The following is a 13815-nucleotide window of genomic DNA, read 5'->3' on the forward strand; positions in this document are numbered from 1 at the left end:
ACACGTGACTCTAGGCATCAGCGGCGTCGAGTGCGCCAAGTCCGACGCTGTGCGGATGGTACGAAAAAGACAAAGGTGGAGGTCTTGACTCCGGGGCGAGTGTGGAGGTCATGAGACCGCGTCCAGCCGACGAATGAAGGAAGGCCTTTCTGTCCGCGGACTCTGGTTCTCCACACTCACCTCAGACGACAACAAACGACATGCGTGCCGCCCTCCGGATCGCCCGCATCGCCGCGCGTGCTACGCCGGCTCCCCGCGCCGCTGCGCCGCGCGCCCTTCCCTCCCCCCTGCCGTCGTCCTCGGTCCTTGCCTCGAGCTCCGCCCGCGCCTTCTCGACGACGCCGATCACGCTGAAGAAGGCAACGAAGAAGGACGCGAAGAAGGCCGGAGACAACAAGAAGGGCGGCAAGAAGAAGGCCGAGGTCGAGGTCGAGGAGACCGTCATGACCGATGCCCAGATCGACGCTATTGTGAAGAAGGCGAACGAGAAGATGAACAAGTCGCTCGACTGGGCGAAGAGCGTCCTCTTCGAGGGTGTCGAGCGGGGTCGTGGTCGTGTCTCCCCGGGTATGTTCTAAGCATCTCATTCTCCTCCAGCGGTATATCTGAGCTGACTCCCAGCCGTCCTGGACACGGTCAAGGTTGCTATCCCGGACCAGGGCTCTCAGCCTCTCAAGGCCATTGCGTCGATCACGGTGACGAAGGGTGGTCTCCTCGTCGAGGCCTGGGACAGCGACACGGTGAAGCACGTCGAGAGCGCGCTGCACAAGGCCAACCTGCCGGGCATGTCGCCGCAGCGTGACGGCGACCGTATCCGCCTCCCCGTCACGCGGCCCGACACGAGCGTGCGCAACGAGATCGTCCGCTCGCTCGGAGGTACCGTCGAGGACGCTAAGAACCAGATGCGCCAGGCGCGCTCGGATGGCATCAAGTCGGTTGGAGGCAAGAACTTCCGTGGCGCGGACGAGATCCAGAGCGCGCTCGAGAGCAAGAGCAAGGAGCTTGACGAGCAGCTCAAGACCGCCAAGAAGGAGCTAGAGAAGGCTTAACTGCTCTTTTTCCAGAGAGAAGGATAGAGAAGGAAGACGCTATCTTGCATTTAGTATCGCACATGTAACCCCATTCATACCGTTCCGCCGTGTCGCGTGCGCAGAGGTAGTGACTAACCAGTAGGTGTTTGATCCAGACAACTCCGAATGTCGACGCACCGCCAGCCGCCCCGTCCCTCTCGGCGCCGCGACCTGTGCTCATTCCGAATGCGTCTACTCTACTGTTTGCCCAGCTCCCTATCTACCTGTTGGACCGAGATCGGCCCAAGTGAGCTGCAACCAAGAAGCAGTTGACAATGAAGGGGAAGGTGGCAGAGGTAGAGAACGGAGCCCGGAAAAGTGGTGAGATGCATAATGCTACAAAATGAGAGGTTTAGTTGTTGATGTTCTTGGCGCTGTCGATGAGCTGGCTGTTCTGGCCGGCCTTGCCGTCGTCGATACGCTGCTGCTCCTCGGCGTCGCGCAGACGCTTCGTGAAGTCGGACACGCGCACCTTGTCGCGGGGCGGGTACAGGTGGTCGGTCGACGGCTCGAGGTACACCTTCTCGTACGTCGGCTTCTCGGGGTGAGGAGCACCGCCTGTACGTCAGCTACTAAGCACACCAAAGCAGCTAAGGCCTGAGGCCGCGAGGTAGAGCTTAAAGCCCAAGCAGCTCGCGGCACATTCGTTGGACTTACCGGTCAGAGCGCGGTGACGCTTCTCCTCAACCTCGACCGCCTTATTCGTGAGCATGTACGCTCCGGCGACCATCGCGATAACGGTCAAACCCTGCGTTCTATCTGTCAGCGCTACTCCATGCTGTGTTGCGGCGAGGAAGGTGGGTGCGATTCCAAATAGTCGGGTGGAGGCTGACCGTCGGGCTCGAGGGTGCTCGGCTTTAAAGCTCTCCACAGCGAGACCTTGGCTCGCCGCCTAGCCATGCAGATAACTATACTCACGCAACACGGAGACGGAGGAAGTTCTGGAACTGCTTCCTGTTTCCGGACCTAAGGGACGCACTCGCGCCGAGGAGAGCGACGGTGGTAGCAGCGCAGCCGATGGGCACGGCGGGGTTGGCCTTGCACTTCTCCCAGCCGTGCTGCCAGTAGGTCATGGGCTTGTCGCCCTCCATGGTCTGTGTCGGCATTGGGCTCGTCATGATGCTGTTGCTGGTGGTCGTGTGAAAGGTGTGTGAGAAGACAAGCCAAGCAACGGGATACGGTTCAGACCCCGGATCGCCAGCAGTCAGCAGATGGCAATCCGGAAGGAAATCTAATCGAGCCGCAAGCAAGCTGCCCGCTGGGTGGCGCCTGGCCGCTGGCGCGGCGCGCGGCTACGGCGGATTCCGAAATCGACAGGGCGGGCAGGGCCAAAGGCAGCTCGTGGCTGACCCTTACATGAGCTCGGAAATAGTGAGGCTTGTGCTCTGTGCAATGCATACAGTGCAAGCACATGTGGGCGTCTAAGATCAAGAGTGCATGCATGATGGTCGTGGTACAAGATGAAAGAAAGAGGCTACACGGGGGGGTATCACTTGATGTGCCAGCCGCCGACGAGTTCCATAGACTTCTGGTCGCCCTTGGCAACGGCCTCGCCCTCAGCCCCGCCAACGACATCGCCGACCATCTCCCACGGATCCCGACCGCCGCCCCACGAGAGGAGCTTACGTTTGAACTCCTCACCCTTCTCGCGGTTGAGCGGGTCCTTGGCGAACAGCGTCGCGAACACCTTGCTTGCGATTGCACGGTCAAACAAGTAGGAGTAGTACGTCGCGCCGTATCCGTAGAGGTGACCGAACTGCGTCTGCCAAGCGGTGCCCTCTACCGGCGGAACGACACCAATGCTCTCCTGCAGCGCGTTGTAGACAGCAGACGAGTCAACCTCCTCTCCAGGGGCAAGCAGGTGGTACTTCTGGTCCAGCATGGCCATGACGATCTGTCCATGGGTCTCGAGTGCGGCGAAGCTCTGCTGCAGACGAAGGTGCGACTCGAGCAGAGGCATCGGAAGCGGCTCGCCGGTCGATTAGTGCTCAGCGAAGAGGCCGAGGACTTGAGGGGAAGACACGAAATGCTCCATAAGAATCGAAGGGAGCTCGACAAAGTCGGTTGCGCAGCGCGTGCCCGACACATTGTGGTACTCGGTACGTCCCATCATTGCTGAGCGTCAGCGTTGAACCCACAAAGTAACTCACAGTGCATGGCGTGGCCCATCTCGTGGAACAGCGTCTCGACCTCGTGCCATCCGAGGAGCGCGGGCTGTCCAGCCTCATCAACAGTGCCAAAGTCCGTGGTCAGCACAACAATCGGCAGCTGGTACCGGCCCTCCTTGCCGGGCATCTGGTCGCCCTCGGTCTCGAGACCAGGTCCGAATCTCGAGTCCCATCCGGGCGCGAGGCCGTCACCAGCAAGGTCGTCATCGTCCACACGGCGGCTGCAGCGAACGGTGTAGTGGGCGGCATTTGGCGGCTTGCCTTGTCGGGAGAACAGGTCGCAGTAGATGACACCGATGAGGCCCTCCTGCTCGTCGATAACGTCAAGACGGCGAACGGATGGATGCCAAACTTCACCCGGCGCGACGTTGGCGGGACGGAAGGAAATGCCGTACAGTTTCGTGAAGAGGCGAGAGAGTCCACGGAGCACAGTGCCGGCGGAGAAGTAGGGCGCAAGCGGTGCAAGGCTGGCCGGCGCGAGAGCGGAGACGTACTGCTCCGAGAAGTGGTCACGGTCCCAGGCATTGAACGGCGGGAGGCGAGCCCCGGCCGGAGGGGCCATGCCAGTGATGCTCGCGCTCTTCAGACGCTGGAGCAGTTTGACATCTCCAAGAGCCTGCTGCCTGTGGTGGGCAGCAAGGCTGGACAGAAATCCCTCGACGTTCTCCGGGTTCTTGGCCATCTTGTCGACAAGCGCAACTTCGGCCCAGTTGCTCTTGCCGAGAACTCCGGCGAGCTCCGCACGCTCCGAGAGCATCTTCTCGAGGACGGCGATGCGGTCCGGCTCGGCACGCGAGTTGCCCACGTAAGCCAGTCGACGGGCCTCACCATCGCGGGCAAAACGGATGATCATCTGGCTCTCCCAGCTCCCGGGCTGGACGAGGGCAACTCCACCGCGCCGCGGGAGGGAGTTGATGAAACCCGAACCGAGGCCGTGCAGAAGCTTCTCCGGCTCGGGGATCTCGATGTATGGTTGCGGACTCGGTCCGCTGGAGGCAGCCGAGAGGAACGTCCGTCCGAGCACGAGCAGTGAGTCGGAGAGCTCGACGAAGCGCTGGCGCACCTCCGGCGGAAGGTCGATACCGCTCTTCTCGAAGTCACGAAGGAAGGTGAGCGCAACCTGCTTCTCGGCGTGAGAAAGTGGCGGTGACATGTCGGCCTCGAGCGTAGCGACGAGCGCCTCGAAGAGTCCCCGGTCGGTGTTCAGCTCATTCATGTAGCTGCACAGTGCCTCGTACGTGTTGTCGGCCTCCTTCACCCAACGCGAGTCGGGATGAGCGTTACGCACGAGCTCGCACATGTCGATCACACCGCAGAGGAGGTCACTGAGACGGTCGAGATTCTTTACGACGAGACGCAGCTCGCGCCCGGACGGGTCGTCCTTGGCACGAGCAATGCGGTCCACGATCGCGCGAGCATGGACGAGCGTGCGCTGCGTCAGTGGGCGGAGAGCTTTGGGATGCGTGAGGGGCCCGAGGGTGAAGAGACCGGTCGGCTCGTTTGACGTCGGGGCGTAAGGAGTGTCGAAGAGAGCTCGCACGTCGCTGTCGTCGACCTTCGTCGAAGAGAGTCCGGGGAAGTCGAAGTTCGGGTCGTTCGGGATCTGCGCAAGTCGGTTTTGGCGCAATGCAGACGCACTAAACGCACGCATTGGCGTTTGCAGCGCGCGCTGGCGCTGCACAAGCCGTGGCACGGCACTGCGCATCGATTGGATGGCGCGCGATGCCATTTTTTGGGTTTGCTGACGAATGTTGAGAAGGTGGAAGTGATACTCGACTTGATCGCCGAGGCCGGCTAGTCCGGCTCAGAGCGCGAAATGAAATTGACGCCCGCTGATAAGCTCTGCTCTGGAGCGCCTGAAAACCAGTCCTCCACCCGTTCGCGGAGGCGAAGGTGGACACTAGATGCGGCTCCTGCAGTGGAAACGGGCTCATCGCTCTACTGCAATTTCCATATATGGGACAGCGAAGTCACCATCTGCCCACACAAACAACGTCCCCAAGGCTTTCCATCTTCGGCACTGCCGCTCGGCACATTCGTCGGCGGCAACATCAGCAAACGGGCGTTTTGCCGGACATCGTCCTATCTCCGTGGTGACCGACAATTGGCACTCAACGGGGCTAAAATTTCGACCCACCCACCACACTCGCACACCTTCGACCTCCCAGCGCGTTTCCGGGCGTCGGTGGGACGAAAAAGTGAGGCTAGGGAGTAACTGAATACTCTCTTGACGAGAGTGGGATTCGAACCCACGTCCGAAGACTGCGGAGATGCTTCAAGAGTCACCTTAACACAGCGCCTTAGACCGCTCGGCCATCTCGCCTACGAGAATTGCGCCCTCCTCTTTGGGCCACGAGCGCCCGCTGGCGAACCGATGGTCTTGGATGGTTTGTTTGCAATGGGCGCGACTCGTTTTTGCATTGAAGGGGCAGGTTGGCGGGAAGAACAGGTTGATGGTGAGCAGGGAAGTCGCGGAGGGTGTTGTGGGCATTGACTCGTTGTTGATAGCATCTCTGCTGTCGGCGAGTTCGGCGGTGTCGCCCTCTCGGGATCCAATTGCGTCTACAAAACGGCGCGATGTGAAAGCACTACTGGCGCCGTAACTTCAGGACTCTAGTTGAACCCACTCCACAGATATCGCGGACGTAGAAGATGCCGAACGTTCCCACGACATGCACACCACTTTGGAAGGCGGGGACGGGGAAAGGGTTGGTCCCCTTATCTGCCGGAAGTCACCAGTGCGGCAACCCGGTCCGATCTAGCGAGCAAATGGGCTTCGGAAGCTTCGGTGAATGCCGAGTATCGTCGTTTCGCTAGCGCGACAGCGGCTCGGAGTACGCGCCGCATGTGGCGCATGTGGCCGCATGTGCTCCACCATCTGCGCAACCTTAGTCCCCTGTGGCACTGGCAGTGCCTGCAAGCGGGATGCACAGCACGTGCAACCGCATCCTACCCCCCACACCCCACACCCCTCTCCTCGATTGACACTACTGAATTGATATGAAGGTTGCGTGGTGTAGTCCGTAAGTTGCACCGCTACACCGAGCTCGGTTGTGATGTCAACGGCGTCGGGTTGCGCCCTGGACTAAGAGGTAGGTTCGGCGGGACCGCCGGGAGACAACGGTTCCATAGTGGCACTCTATCATGGATCGGCGCCGTACAGTAGCTGTCCATCACAGGAGTTATAAGGCCCGCGCCCTCCTCCGCAGTCTTCTGCACTCCATTCCTCCTACCTGCCTACCTCTACTCGTCATAAACCAGAATGCTTACCGCTATTCTCTCCTCCCTGGTGTTCACCGGTCCCGCTCTCGCGAGCTCTCCGCTTAGTTTTTGGAAAGCTCCCGCGCGCGATGGGGGTTACGAGAAAATCTCGGCCAAGTTCTACGTTGACCCGTCCTCGACCTGGAAGACGGGATACTACGCTTCCACTCAAGCGAGCTTTGCTGGACACGATGTGCAGTATTTCGGCATTCAGCCCCGCGAGGGCCAATACTCTGGTCACCTCACATACAGCGTCTTCGGCAAGGGCTCATCTGTTGGCGACCCCGCTCGCTGCAGTGGCGGTGCTGATGGGGGTGCCGGTGTGTCGTGCTCGCTGGACGGCATCAACCTCAACAAGGGCGAATGGTACGAAATTGTATCCGCCGTAGTTGAGCACGGCGACAAGGGTCGCAGGTGGAACGGTACCTTGATCGACAGCCAGGGCAAGCAGACCTACATTGCGAGCTTCTGGACCGACGACAGCTACGGTCCTCTCAGTGGAGATGGAGCCCAGTGGCTTGAATGGTACTATTTCAACGGCATCTACGAGACCACCACCCCCGAACAGCGCGACTGCCAGCCGCCCTTCACCGTCAAGTACGAGCGCCCGACTCTCTACGTCGGCGACCAGCAGGTCAAGGCCAAGGACACGGGCAAAGATTCCAAATGGACTATTGACGACAAGTGCGCGGTTAAGGCCAACGACCCCAACTACTCCGTCGAGCACCACGACGCCTACGTCCAGATCAACGGTGGTATCCATAGTCCTAAGTAATGACTCTCTTTCGAGTTCCGAGGAGCCGTGGGAGGAAATCCATAAGAATGCAAACCAGCCAGAAGTCTCCGTTCCTTTTCTCATTCATCTGCCGCCCCGAGCAGTGTTCGTGCAGTCAGAGGGAAGGAGGCGCGCAAAGGAGAGATACCCTGTGAAGGTGCCACATCGGTCATCGGTCAATGATGCGACACACTCATAAACTCTTGCCCAGCAGCCGAATTCACATCGATCCATCTAATAAAAACGCTTCGCTACGCGACTTGCACGACAACATGGGCTCGGGGATGCATGGGAGGGGCTCGTTCGCGATTTCCGAGTCCGGTGGCGAACATGTTTTGCCCTGACCGAGCGCCGATCAGCAGGCGAGATGGCCGAGCGGTCTAAGGCGCTGTGTTAAGGTGATTTGTTTCTCCTCCGCAGTCTTCGGACGTGGGTTCGAATCCCACTCTCGTCAAGCGAGGATTCAGTTCCTCCCTTAAGCCTCATTTTTGTCAGTGTCGTTCTCAATTAGCTCCTCAGCCATCACCCTTGCACCCACCAGAGAGTAACGTCAACGGCCCGCGAGTGCAGCGGCTGGTGATGGTGACATATCCCACTCTGACCATTGGCCAGCTCGATAGAAGGGGACAGATACAGATGGTCAGAGCGCAAGGCAGTGCCGGTCTCACACAGAAACGCGGGGCGTGCGCAGGTACGCTGCCGAGGAGTACCTTTCGGCCCCCCCTGCAGGCTTGTCCCTGCGCACGAGTGCCAAAGAGCGGTCACCCCGGGCTTCCATGCTCGTTGTCGCAGGGAGAGAGTGTCACGGGTTACTGCAGCGTCGGCGGCGCTGATGCTCGGTGCTCATACCTCAGCACAGCTCGCACGTCGCACAGCCTGGCGTGTGTGCAACATGGTCCGTTCGCAGGTACTCACAAGAGACGAGCGACAGTCGCGGGCTCACGGGCTCAAGTCACCACTCATGTGTTCGCACTGCGATCCGACCGACTGTGAGCACTACCCGCGGTCTTCCCGGAGCGCTTACTGGGAGCATGACGCTCCTGCATCACCTCGGCTCATCATAGCATATCACGGGAAAACCGCAGGCTTCTCGAGGTACACCCGGAGCACGGGGCACCTTAGGGGGCGAGGATCATGTGCCTCTGCGTCGTGTACCTGTTGCCCACGAGATAAACACTCAAGGCACATCGGCAGCTGGCCCACTGCAGCAAGTACTCGTCTAGCCCGGCTGGAGCCCTCCTCGCCCCGGGTCTGACATCACGGGCGCGGGTCAGGCGCAGCGTTTCCAGTTTCCAGGCTCCTCCCTTGATATCATCCCTATCATTGCCACACCCGTTACCATGTGCTCGGTATGCTGTTGTGCGGGGCCGGGATTCCCGCATTCGCACTCCTGTCCTCCATGCGGCTTCCACAGCAGCGTAGAGTTCAGTTTTACGTTGCGCCAGCATCCAAGGACCGGCAGGTCCGGGGATACGGTTCGCTGATCTCGGCTGAGCCGCGTGAGCCCGCTTCGAACGTGCCTGGCATGCCTGGCCAGGTCTACCAGGTCTGCGTCACTCGAGAGGCCATGGGGGGCCTGGCCAGTGGGCGCCTGGTGCGCGCCTGGATGGTCGTCGGAGAAACTCTGCAACTCGCGTGCGCCAAGCCGCCGGCAACGCCTCACTGCCTGGCCTGCCCCAGACTTTGACTGGTGAAAGTATCCACTCGCCAGCCATGAGCGATGAGCAAAATGAGCCGAGCATTAATAGTCCCCGCGCGCCCGCGCCGGCACCGCCGGCACCACCGCGCCGCTCACGGTGTCCGTAGGCTCCGCAGACTATGCACCGCAGCCTCGGTTGCCTCGGCACGTCTCGGACATGCTGCGCGCTACGAAGACGCCCGACAAGGTTGCCGCATTCCCTCTTCGATTGGGCCCCCGGACCATCCTCGTTCCACTCGCGATAGCGAAAGCCGGGTCTGCCGAGTTCGCTATCAACACATGTCAAGAGTCGCAGACAATCCGGAGCGGGGCGCAGGCCGCTTGCTGGTCTATGTTAAGCTCCGCCTCAGTGCCGCCGAGGTGCCGAGATGCCGGGCGGGCCGCCGATTCCACTTCGTTACGCACGCTCGTGTTCGCGGGGATCTAGCGGCCCTCTTCGTCCAGCGAAAGAGAAAGAGCGATCCCAGACGTTCGAGGCCGAGATTGGTATTTCTGCAGCCCGAGATTGGTATTGATGGTTGCCGGACCGTCGTTGTAGGAGGTGCGGGAGCTAATTTATTTGTATTTTTGTTGACCACGGCGGCGCTGCGGCCCTGATGGACCTGAGGGGGGCTTCAGGCCGGCGGCAGGGCGAGGGCAGCTGAGCGGACAGGTATTTTGCATTTTGACGAGGCGAGCGTATCGAGAGAGAAACGAGAGAGGGATTGCGAGAGCAGCCCAAAGACGCGAAAGGCTGAAGCCTGAACCCAAAAGACCTGAAGGGCGATCATTAAGCCCACTACTGTGAGCAGCTGCCCACAGATTCCGGGTAACCGCTTGTTTGCCCGCCCGCTTGGCACGCCCTCGCCTCCGCTCAGTAGCGCGCTAGCGCGATTTCGCTTGCCACAATCCTGCAAACCGCATCTACTCGACACACGACGGTTTGCAGACTGTGCGCACTTCATCCATCGTCGACGCTTTGACGCACGACACTCCTGGCCGCCAACGCACGGGCTCGACTCCACACGCACCACGCGTTCTTGTGTCCGTATCTACCACGACCAGGGCACGCCCCTCCTTCACCTCTGCGCCCCTCACCGCCCTGCGCCTGCCGCCCGTCCGCGCCCCCCTGTCGCATACACATCACCTCGTCATCGGCTCTTGCTGGTTGCGCCCAAGCTCAGAGACATACCAAATCCCTCGACTGTCATTCGGTGCGCGTTCGGTCTTGTTGCCTCCAAGCCACAATCCTCCGTTCCCCTTTCGACCCTTCCTCACCACCCTCTTACCCTCTTCCAAGACGGCCCTCGGCACATCCGGCCCCCGCTCTCGTCGTCGTCCACCTCGTATCATAGATCTCGACGGTCCTCGCCGTTCCTGGCACCTGGCGCCAGACACCTAGACACCTGCGCCTTGGCACACTTCCACCCAGCTCGAGGTCACTCCTGCCCCTTCGAGCGTGCAGACCATTAGCCCATCAACGGCACAGGTACAATCAGAAGCGTCGACCAAAGGGCTCGCCAGCGACAGACCTTAGAGACAAACCCACTCCCACCTCGTTCACGACCAAGCGCAACCTAGCTGGCCTAGCACGACCTCCTCCCATCGGACAACCGACGACAAGCGACAAAGCGCCATAAGCCACCTCATCTTTTCGTGACCGGTCCTTCCCAGTGTCGACAGCCCCCCTCCGCCGACGCCTATTCTTTGTCACTTGTCAATCTTTCATTACCAGTTTACCCTCTTCTCCCCATCTTACCCCCTCCCCCCGTTACTCACCATCGACACCCTCAACCCCCTCAGCCTGCCTCTCATGGCCGACAACGCTGCTGCAGCGCATGCCGCAGCTGTTGCCAACATGCTCACAAATCAGCAGCAGCAACAGCAGATGCGGCCGGTCCAGATGCACCAGCCTCAGCAGCACCATCACCAGCAGCACCACCACTCTCAGCAGCAGCATCAATGGAAGCCGCCCATGACTGGAGCGTCTTCATCGCGTGCCGTACCGCCAAACATCAACCCGATCAAGCGTCACCAAGACGGGGAGGAAGGCAGCACGAAGAAGAAGAAGCAGAAACGCAAGGGAGGCAAGGCTTGTGTCTACTGTCGCCGCTCGTGAGTCGCAAACCTGCGCCTAATGCCGATACTCGTACTGACACTACCAACAGACACATGGTGTGCGAGGGAGGACGCCCCTGCGAGCGCTGGTGAGTGAAACCGATCTGCTTTGCGCTCCCCTGTCATAGTAGCTGACATCCCAGTATCAAGCGCGATATCGCCCATCTCTGTCGCGACGTGACCCCGCCGAATGCAAAGAAGAACGCCGAGCAGCAGCAGATCAGTGCCCCGGCGCCCGTCGTCCCCAAGACAGAGCCCGGACGGCTTATCTACGACTCAAACTCGTCCGCGTGGCCGCTGCTTCCAGACGCATCGACTGCCGATGCCATCGACCTGGGAATACTGGCGAGGGAAGCTGGGAACCAGCACCTTGCGCAGCCGCCGCACCAGCAGCCGCTCGACTGGGCACAAGCTGCTGCGCCGAATAACAACAATGGCGAGTTCGGAATACTTTCGTGAGTGCAGAGCTATTCATGGTACTCCTCCGCAGTCAGCTTACCGATCCCTCAGTGATATGCTCAAGACGCTCCGCATGCCTCAGATACCCGGTTTCGTTGACGTCCTGAACCAGGCCATGCGTCAGCAGACTCAGCAGCAACAGCTCGTCGCCGCTGCACAGGCTCTCGGACAGCCCCAGCTCGCTCAGCAGGTCGGTCTCGCCGGACCCTCAAATCAGGCGAACCAGATGAATGGCAAGGGCAAAGCGCGCGCCGAACCGCTCAAGAGCATCTCCCGTTTCGAGCAATACCTCCTCGCTGCCGCCGATCAGCCAAGCGGTTCTCGTGCTTCGCGTCTGACGCAAGTCATCCAGGCCAAGTACGAGGCTGGTCTCCTCAAGCCCTACGACTACGTCAAGGGCTACGAGCGCATGCACCGCTGGATGGACAGCGGTCGTGCCAAGCCGCTAGACTCGTCGTCGCGACCAGGTTCGCCCTCGAAGCCCGGCCGCAAGCTCGCCCCTCCCCCGCCAAGTGGAAGCAGCATCTCGCCAGAGTCGCGCCGCCGTATCCTTGCCGCTCTCGAGGTCTTCCGTCCGAAATTCAGGAAGATGGCGAAGGAGCTGACAGACATCGACCTCGTATTCGTCGAGGAAGCGAACGAGCGTCTCATGCTGCAATACGACCGTACTCTGGCGTCGATCCACACGCCGAGTTGCATCTGGCGCCGTACGGGCGAAATCCACAAGGCGAACCAGGAGTTCGCCAAGCTGACTGGCATCCCCGCCAAGCTGTTCCGGAGCGGACAGCTCTGCGTTTATGAGCTCATGGACGAGGACAGTGCCGTGCGATTCTGGGAGAACTTTGGAAAGGTAGCGTCCGAGAAGGGTGAGTGATACGATGGGCACTGGCTCGACAGCGCCTGTGCGCGGTGATGCAATGCTGACGCTATCATAGGCCAGTCGCATGTGTACACGCACTGCACGCTCAAGATCCCGCTCTCGCTCACGCGCCCGCAACCGAGCGCGACCCAGGTCAACACGCCAGCAACGCCGAGCATGAACCTGAACCTGACGCATGTGCCGGACCTGCACCTCCCGCAGGCCCTGTCGACGCTGCCGGGCACGCCGAGTGCGCACTCTGGCCAGATCGAGGAGGAGTACAAGGTCATCAAGACGTGCTTCTCCATGACGATCCGGCGCGACCGCTACGACATCCCAGTCGCGATCATGGGCCAGTGGATCGTAAGTGTTACCCCACCGGTCTGTGCTGACGTCCAGCCCATCATGCAGTGATCCCATCGCGCACGCCCAGCCATGCGCAATGTGGGCCAAGCTCGCCCCCTTTACCCCCTTTTCCCCACACTACTCTCAACCGAACACCGATAAGCCTACTAGCAGCACGGCGTTGTCACCACCTCTACTTCACCGCAATATCGCCCGAATTCCCACTGCCACCATCTCCCAGCTCGAGGACGTTGAACAGATATTGTACCACCAGCAAAAGCCAGTAGTCACAATGCATATGTGCTGCCTAACAGCCGGCGAAGCCGGCGCTGCGTCTATGGCATCACGTGGCGAAGGCAGACCATGCGTCACACCACACCCAGGATGTGATGAGGTGATCCCCATCCGTGCCGGAGTGTCACTTGTTGCGTGGGTCAGGACTCCCACATTTCTAAGCGAGCGCCCGAGAGCGCCGTCCGCGGCGTGAGCGGCGTGTGGCTTGGAATGCGCCGAGTGAAGAGTGGGGTAAGCAGAAGGTGGGGACGAGTTCGGCGTTGGGCTTTCGGGCATGGGATTTGAGGTGAGGTTCGCAGATCCCCCGCACCCTCTCTTCTTGCTCTACCCCGAATACGACCCCATGTCCGTCATCGGCGGGCGGGTGAGCATCGAGCCACCGGCGGCCAGCGGAGCGGGGTACGTCTCGGCGTGCTCCAGCAACCATCAGCTGTGCGTGTCGGCAAAAACGGGACGCAAATGTCGCGACGATAAGCGCGCAGAATCTTCGGGAGAATGGCTGACAAGTTATATTGAAGAAAGATTCTCCCAAGCAACGCCTCGTTATATCAGTCGGTAGATAGTGTGACTCTTACGCAACATAGCCGATTGATCACACAGTCATGGGTTCGAGCCCCATACGAGGCTTACTTTTTCATTTTGCCCCGTGTTTGGCGGTCCGCTCCTTACATTAGTTTCTTGGTCAGTTTTGCTTCCAACGAGGGGCCAGAAGGGGAGTCAGTGTCCTTTTTACATCTGAGCAACTGCCGATCAAAGTAACTATTTAGCGTCCATAGGGATTTTGTGTC

At 60.2% G+C, this 13815-nt stretch overlaps 6 protein-coding genes and 3 non-coding genes across 9 annotated transcripts; 5 read left to right on the plus strand and 4 right to left on the minus strand.

Moving 5' to 3' along the window:
• Nucleotides 1–200: 200 nt before the first annotated feature.
• A1Q1_06135 (uncharacterized protein) lies at nucleotides 201–1049 on the plus strand (the record flags this gene model as incomplete). Its single annotated transcript, XM_014321344.1, has 2 exons — nucleotides 201–567; nucleotides 622–1049. 2 exons carry the CDS (start codon nucleotides 201–203, stop codon nucleotides 1047–1049), a joined length of 795 nt encoding a protein of 264 aa, XP_014176819.1.
• Nucleotides 1050–1422: 373 nt separating this feature from the next.
• Nucleotides 1423–2176, minus strand: A1Q1_06136 (uncharacterized protein; the record flags this gene model as incomplete). The annotated part of the gene is made up of 3 exons (XM_014321345.1): nucleotides 1423–1628; nucleotides 1728–1933; nucleotides 1989–2176. 3 exons carry the CDS (start codon nucleotides 2174–2176, stop codon nucleotides 1423–1425), a joined length of 600 nt encoding a protein of 199 aa, XP_014176820.1.
• A 383-nt stretch (nucleotides 2177–2559) lies between these two features.
• On the minus strand, nucleotides 2560–3030 carry A1Q1_06137 (intermediate peptidase precursor; the record flags this gene model as incomplete). Its single annotated transcript, XM_014321346.1, has 1 exon — nucleotides 2560–3030. The coding sequence occupies one exon, from the start codon at nucleotides 3028–3030 to the stop codon at nucleotides 2560–2562; it is 471 nt and encodes a 156-aa protein (XP_014176821.1).
• Nucleotides 3031–3179: 149 nt separating this feature from the next.
• A1Q1_06138 (intermediate peptidase, precursor (MIP)) lies at nucleotides 3180–4967 on the minus strand (the record flags this gene model as incomplete). Its single annotated transcript, XM_014321347.1, has 1 exon — nucleotides 3180–4967. One exon carries the CDS (start codon nucleotides 4965–4967, stop codon nucleotides 3180–3182), a length of 1788 nt encoding a protein of 595 aa, XP_014176822.1.
• A 499-nt stretch (nucleotides 4968–5466) lies between these two features.
• On the minus strand, nucleotides 5467–5561 carry A1Q1_t453. The gene has a single exon. It is a non-coding gene; the product is annotated as a tRNA-Leu (tRNA).
• A 939-nt stretch (nucleotides 5562–6500) lies between these two features.
• On the plus strand, nucleotides 6501–7274 carry A1Q1_06139 (uncharacterized protein; the record flags this gene model as incomplete). The annotated part of the gene is made up of 1 exon (XM_014321348.1): nucleotides 6501–7274. One exon carries the CDS (start codon nucleotides 6501–6503, stop codon nucleotides 7272–7274), a length of 774 nt encoding a protein of 257 aa, XP_014176823.1.
• A 361-nt stretch (nucleotides 7275–7635) lies between these two features.
• On the plus strand, nucleotides 7636–7728 carry A1Q1_t441. The gene has a single exon. It is a non-coding gene; the product is annotated as a tRNA-Leu (tRNA).
• Nucleotides 7729–10927: 3199 nt separating this feature from the next.
• On the plus strand, nucleotides 10928–13220 carry A1Q1_06140 (uncharacterized protein; the record flags this gene model as incomplete). The annotated part of the gene is made up of 7 exons (XM_014321349.1): nucleotides 10928–11067; nucleotides 11121–11159; nucleotides 11214–11525; nucleotides 11581–12395; nucleotides 12470–12684; nucleotides 12729–12751; nucleotides 12800–13220. 7 exons carry the CDS (start codon nucleotides 10928–10930, stop codon nucleotides 13218–13220), a joined length of 1965 nt encoding a protein of 654 aa, XP_014176824.1.
• Nucleotides 13221–13564: 344 nt separating this feature from the next.
• On the plus strand, nucleotides 13565–13654 carry A1Q1_t442. The gene has a single exon. It is a non-coding gene; the product is annotated as a tRNA-Lys (tRNA).
• The last annotated feature ends 161 nt before the right edge of the window (nucleotides 13655–13815 follow it).

This window comes from Trichosporon asahii (assembly GCF_000293215.1).
Source record: "Trichosporon asahii var. asahii CBS 2479 unplaced genomic scaffold scaffold00075, whole genome shotgun sequence".
NCBI classification, from domain to species: domain Eukaryota; kingdom Fungi; phylum Basidiomycota; class Tremellomycetes; order Trichosporonales; family Trichosporonaceae; genus Trichosporon; species Trichosporon asahii.